Below are 6,529 nucleotides of genomic sequence, written 5' to 3' on the forward strand. Positions count from 1 at the left end.
GTCTCAGCTTTCCAAAGGGGGGGTGCATGCTAGACATCTGCAGGGGGCCCAAACTTTTGCAGACGCCATTTTTTTGTTTTCGGTTATGTTGAAAGTGTAAATAATGGAAATAAAATCTTACTTTTTGTGACATATTATACATATGTCTAATCTGTCATTTGATGCCTTTTGGAGATTTTTCCATCTTTTCTTGGCTTCTTTATGCACATTAATACAGATTTTTACCTGGGGTGCCCAAACATTCGAACCCCACTGTACCTTCTAACAGCTGTCAGAGTGAGCTTCTACTTATGCTTATGATGCTTATAAATCACTAAAATAGTATCGACAGCACCGTTTGGCTTAGTTATTAATGGCGTTAGCATCGTGGCTAACACTACTGTTGGTCCGTTTCTGACATTTGGGCTGTGCTTTCTACATGATGTCATTGTGCTAACAGAGCACCGTTAGCCCTTACAACAGAGGCGCTTCACTACAGTTTAGATGGCTTTCATTAGAGCTGGTCGCTGTGTGCTCGCGGTGGAAAAGGACATAGATCTCCTTCAAGGCCAGGCTAATGTTAGAAGTCCCTCTAGTGGACAGAATACAGAACAACAACCACATGCTTATAGTGGCATTGGCAATGCATAAGCCTGAGTAGTGTAGTACATATTAATAACAGGCAGCATTTGAGCATTAATTATCTAAAACAATTATCAATTCATTTTGAATGGTATTATATAAGATGATTGACAGTTCTAACACCACAAGGGACTGGTACCCTGCATAGTGCATCAGTACACTAAGCTTTAGCAGATGACACGCTACAACATTGACACCAAGTCTGTATTGTGTATTACGTTCCTCAAGTTCATCTTGTAATAAAGAAATGATCCAAATGTTGTCTTAATGCAACAAAAATAAAGCAAGCATTCCATATTTTAAAGATTACTTTATTATTTGATGCCTTGCAGTCATCGTTTCCATTCCATTGTGGATATAGAGGTATAAAAACATCACGATTCCACGATACCATTCCAAACCTTATCTTTGTTATTCTCAGTGCTCACATGGAAAAATCTTGATTTACATAGGGCAGATGACTGCAGCTGAGTCTCTGGTTGGTTAGTTAGTCTCTGGTTGAGCAGCATCCAGCTCACTGTGATTGGCTGTGACAGCGTCAGCTCACTGTGATTGGCTGTGACAGCGTCAGCTCACTGTGATTGGCTGTGACAGCGTCAGCTCACTGTGATTGGCCTGCAGTGTCAGCTCACTGTGATTGGCCCTGCAGCGTCAGCTCACTGTGATTGGCCCTGCAGTGTCCAGCTCACTGTGATTGGCTGTGACAGCATCCAGCTCACTGTGACTGGCCCCGCAGCGCCCCCCCCAGCTCCTGCAGCTCTGTGAGCAGCTGCTCCAGAGCAGCGACGGCGTCCTGCAGCTCGCCGTGGATCTGACCCGTGGACACATCTGTGTGCATTTGCTGGAACAGAAAATGCAGAAGAAAAAGATGAACAAATGATCGCACTCTGGGTTCAGGACATAGTACAGACGCTCTCTGGTGGACAAACTGTAATAGGAACACTTTCTAAATTAGCTCAAACATATGCTTGGCATTGCTGTGCGCCATTTCAGTTCACCACCTTCATCAGGCAAAGCAGAAAATGTCACTGACCTCCCTCCATAAAACCAAAGGCAGAATAATGTTCATATGAAAGTCTGTTTCAGAGAAGAACTCATTCTGCACCATTTTGCTTTTAAAGAGGTTAGTGAGAATCTAACGAAGTGATGATTCTATCCACTGACAAAATCATCCTAATCCATCCCAATATGTTGTAGCTAGATAGCAGTGGAGCACTGACTGAGTGCTAAACCCCTAAGGAGCTCCGGGGCAGTGCGAGCTGAGCAACCAGTCAGACTCTACCATTGGCCAGCCCATGGACATGATACCTGCTGTCACAGCTTCTTCACATCCTGGTTTTCATTAGTACCCAAACTAGACATTACATAGCAGTCACCACTAAATACAGTTTCACTCTATATGCACCCTTCTTTTAAGGTACATGAGTCACAAAAATAAATCATGTATAGAAATCAAAAAAATGTATGCATCAATATTGTTTTACTGGTTTTATCATGGCATGTTTGCCCTCTGAATGGAATGGGTTGGGTGGGGGTGCAGCAGTGGACTGTGATTAAACCCGAGCTTACCTTAGCCTTGGTGGCCAGACTCTTCAGGCTGAGGCGGGTGGAGGAGAGCATCTGAAGAGCTTCTGTTGGATTACTCTTCTTCTTGCAGCAGCTGATGGTCACTGAGAAACATCCAGAGAATGGAGGAGAGGCTTTAGTGTTTCTGTTGTCCTACATTTGAACTCCCTTTGTTTCACTTTTTCAGTTGTACTGTACATTCCAAAACCTAATAGTGAATGACACAGTAGTTTGGTGCTGTCACACCACATTTTAGCATTTAGGAGTATTACATAACTGACACAGCTGTTTTAATTTCATCCTCTGTCCTGGCTATCACAACATAAACAGGACAGGTATGCTGCACACACGGCACGGCACAACCCATTTTTCTTTTGGTTTCCCATTGTACCACCTCAAGGGTACCTCTGCAGCTACCAGTCTGTACGGGGACTTTAACCAGCGGCCCTCCAGTATAGATACGGTTGTTCTCACACACACACACACACACACACACACACACACACACACACACACACACACACACACACACACACACACACACACACACACACACACACACACACACACACACACACACACACACACACACACACACACACACACACACACACACACACACACACACACACAGAGCTGACTGCTGGACGGTTTGTCAGGGCCGGGCTGAATGAGACATTGCGTTACAGTTTGGGAGTGGAGTGTCCAAGGACACATATTAGGCTCTCAGAAGACAGAATGAGTGGATTAGCATCCTGGTTAGTCAGTAGACTTAATAATGATTATGATGGCTAAGAATCCTGAATCCAATATTCAACAAGTTACTGTGGTAACGGAAGACATCAACATGGCATAAGGGAGACTGTAAAAGTGGCAGTGCTATCACCTTCCCCCATGTTGATGGCTCTTAGGACCACCTCCTTGAAGAGACCAGCATCCTTCTCCCAGCCCCCAGCCTGAAGCTTGCAGCGATGAGCCTTGGACAGGAACTGGAGAGCCTGGGAAGCACACAATCACCCTGCCTTTACACACACGTCAAATGCAGTCATGGCTTTAGCTGGTCTCTCTTTGCCCTGGGATGTGATTGTTGGTTAGTTCAGCTGGCTAGGATTCAAGCAGCATGGGGAAACAACATGGTTGGGACAATACCTAATATGAATAATATTGGCATCAACCTTTTCGTTGTCCTCTGGGTTGGAGCTGCGTCCGTCTTCGTACAGCAGAGCGTACTGCTGCCATATCTCACAGTCACTGCTGTGGCGGGAACTGATCCGGCCCAGCAGCTCCTTGAGTTTGGAGCAGAGCGTCGCCGCCTGCTCCCCCTGGCTGTCGGTCACGTTCTCAACAACAGCTCGGACCAGGATCTGCACAATCTGCCACGGGGACAAACCAATGCATACATCAACAACGCACTTGTGTTCAAAGAGAAATCCCAATTCCTCAAGCCTTAGCATCATTATATGTGATGTCATGGCTCGGGTTGGAATATCACATGCAATTCTACAAGAAACTTTATTATTGGTTACATACAATTGTACAGGCAGGCAAGGCAGGGCAAGGCAGCTTTATCTGTAGAGCACATTTCAGCAACAGGGCAATCAAGTGGCTTCACACAAAATCAGTTAAACAGATAAAACAAAGTACAAACAGTTAAAATCATAAGCATTAAAAACCAATAAACACATGAATAGACGTTTAAAAACAAATAAGAAACATTAGGACACATAAAACAAAGAATAAAAGTTACAGTGCAGCATAAGAAATTTAAAGAAGGCAGTATTTAAAGAAAGGCAGCATCAAAAAGAAAGGTCTTCAGCCTTGATTTAAAGAACTGAGAGTGCAGCGGATCTACAGGTTCTGGGAAGTTTATTCCAGAATGAGGAGATTAGAAACTGAAAGCTGCTTCCCCCTGTTTAGTTCTGACTCTGGGGACAGAAAGTAGACCGTCCGATGACTGCGAGGTTGGGGGGTCATAGTGTAGTAGCAGACCTGTCCCAGATGACCTGAGAGGTCTGGGGGTATAGTGTGTAGCAGATCAGAAATGTATTTTGGACCAAACAGTTAAGGGATTTTATAAACTAGAAGAGTACTTGACATCACTTCTTTGAGACCAGGAAGCCAGGTAAGACTTCAGAACTGGAGTGATGTGATCCAGTCTCGTTGGTCTAGTGAGGACTCGGAGCAGCGCGTCGAATCTGTATCAGCTGTAGCTGTCTGATTGTTTTTTTAGGGAGACCTGTAAGACCCCGTTACAGTAGTCAAGTTACTCTGAAGATGAAAGCATGGACCAGTTTTGCAAGTCCTGTTGACACATAGTCCTTAAACCCTTGATATATTCTTAAGGTGAAGTAGGCTGACTTGTTATTGTCTAATGGGGCTGTTAAAATTCAGGTCGAGTCCATGACTACACCAAGATTTGGCTTTGTCTGTTGTTTTTTAAAATTGTTGTTTGAAGCAGACTTTTAATCGTTCCTCTTTTTTCCAAAACAATACCTAGTTTTCCTTCATTTAATTCAGAAGTTGGAATCCAGTCGTTAATTTGAATGCACTTAGTCAGTTTTGTCAAGAAATAGTCCCCTGCGTAAGGTTATGTAAATTTGTGTGTGTCGTCGCATAACTTGGTAACTTATTTTGTTTCTCCATAATCTGGGCCAGTGGACATGTAGATGTTAAACAGAAGAGGCCCCAGAATGGAGCCTGCGGAACTCGCACGTCATAGTACGTCAGATGCTAATTACTATAGACACAAAGTAATCATATTCTTTAGGTAGGATTCAAACCATTTAGTACTAAGCCAGAAAGGCAAGCAGTTTTCCAATCGGTCTAGTAGTATGTCGTGTCGACCTGTCAAATGCAGCACTGAGATCAAGTAATACTAAGATTGAAATTTTGCCATTTATCTGTGTTAAGGTGGATGTAGTTTAAAACTTTGACAAGAGCCGTTTCACAGTGCTGTGGTGTGGTCAGAAACCCGACTGAAAGGTATCAAAACTGTTGCTTAGTGACTTACAGTACAATGTAGTGAAATTCATCTCTGCATTAAGAGCATTAGGAGCAGTAGACAGCCACATTCAGCGTCCAGGGTTCCCTGTCTTGCTCAGGGACACTGACATGTGGCAAGAGGAGCCAGGGATTGAACCGCCAACCTTTTGGTTCTTTTAATTACTGTTAATTAAAGCATCATTGCCTCAAACTACCAAAGAATCCAATGACGAAGCAGCAGGGTGGAAACTAACTGGGTTTATGGGAAACATGGTTTTCATTTTCACAAACACTGGAACTTATAATGGCACTGGCGTGAGACTGCTAATTATCACTCTCAGGTCTCTGTGGTTTCTGGTAATTATGGGAGATTTTGTTACCGCCACATCTTCCACATCTCTATTCACCAGAACACAAGCTGCTGGAGACCGGCTCCTCCAAAGACAAACACACGCAGGCCAATATCTGCCACAGTGTCTATTTGATGGGGCATTGACTGTGATGAGAGGGAGATTAAATCCAGAAATAGAACTCTGTTTGATGCTGTCTATCAATGAGGTGAAAACTGAAGGGATGACCTATTCAGATTCCTGCTGGATCCAGTTAAAGAAATGAAATGAAAAGGTTATAACCTCTAGGTTGAGGAAAACAATACATGAATGACAATTTTTATTGAAGCTCATTGTCAAGTTTACTTTGAGATCACAACAATGGAGAAGGTAGAAAGTGCTCTTCTTTCTCAAGGGATGTTTGTTTTTGAGTGTGTGTGTGTGTGTGTGTGTGTGTGTGTGTGTGTGCGCGTCATGTGACCCTCAGCTCCTCTGAAATCTATCAGCTAAAGCACTGGAGTCAGCGCTCTGAGCACATTCCCCCGAGAGGACTCATGGCGGTCCCAGGCATCATCTCTCCTTCACCACCGCTCCAACCCCAGGAAATTTTTTTGATTGCGATTATTCTCACGATTATTTGTTGATTTTAACCAAAACAAATTGTATGGTCAATAGGCTATTAAACGCTGAGTGGCAGTTGAGTGGACGGAGGGGGTTTTAACCCACGAGAGACGGCGTCCTGATCAGTAGGACCGGGCAACACACGGGTCGAATGGCGGCATACACCGGTGTGTGTATGAAACTGTGTCTGTATCGTCACTGTGCTGCATTTTTATGACTATGATATTCCGGCCATGGATAACAACTTCGGTCCAGGTCCAGCTAGCTCCGTCTCACGCTGTTACTCTACCAACTGAAGTTAGTTTCTTTCAATAACTTCTTCTGTGTTCTTCGCTGTGGCGGCCGCTATAACAGAGTCACCATGGAAACACTGGTACAAATACAGGTTTCCTTCTCATACTTAACAATAT

The 6,529-nt window shown here is 43.9% G+C and overlaps 1 protein-coding gene across 1 annotated transcript in view; it reads right to left on the reverse strand.

Annotated features, from left to right (window-relative positions):
• Positions 1–911: 911 nt before the first annotated feature.
• The window catches only part of LOC116705502 (tetratricopeptide repeat protein 27), a 35,316-nt gene continuing 29,698 nt past the window's right edge, over positions 912–6,529 (reverse strand). Inside the window, exons 8-12 of the mRNA XM_032541704.1 lie at positions 3,363–3,560; positions 3,074–3,185; positions 2,191–2,291; positions 1,301–1,462; positions 912–1,165 (exon numbers count right to left, since the gene is read on the reverse strand). Coding sequence (XP_032397595.1) covers positions 1,337–1,462; positions 2,191–2,291; positions 3,074–3,185; positions 3,363–3,560 — 537 coding nt within the window. The 3' untranslated portion in view covers positions 912–1,165; positions 1,301–1,336. The remainder of the gene's footprint in view (positions 1,166–1,300; positions 1,463–2,190; positions 2,292–3,073; positions 3,186–3,362; positions 3,561–6,529) is intronic.

This window comes from Etheostoma spectabile, chromosome 17 (genome assembly GCF_008692095.1).
Source record: "Etheostoma spectabile isolate EspeVRDwgs_2016 chromosome 17, UIUC_Espe_1.0, whole genome shotgun sequence".
Lineage (NCBI taxonomy): Eukaryota > Metazoa > Chordata > Actinopteri > Perciformes > Percidae > Etheostoma > Etheostoma spectabile.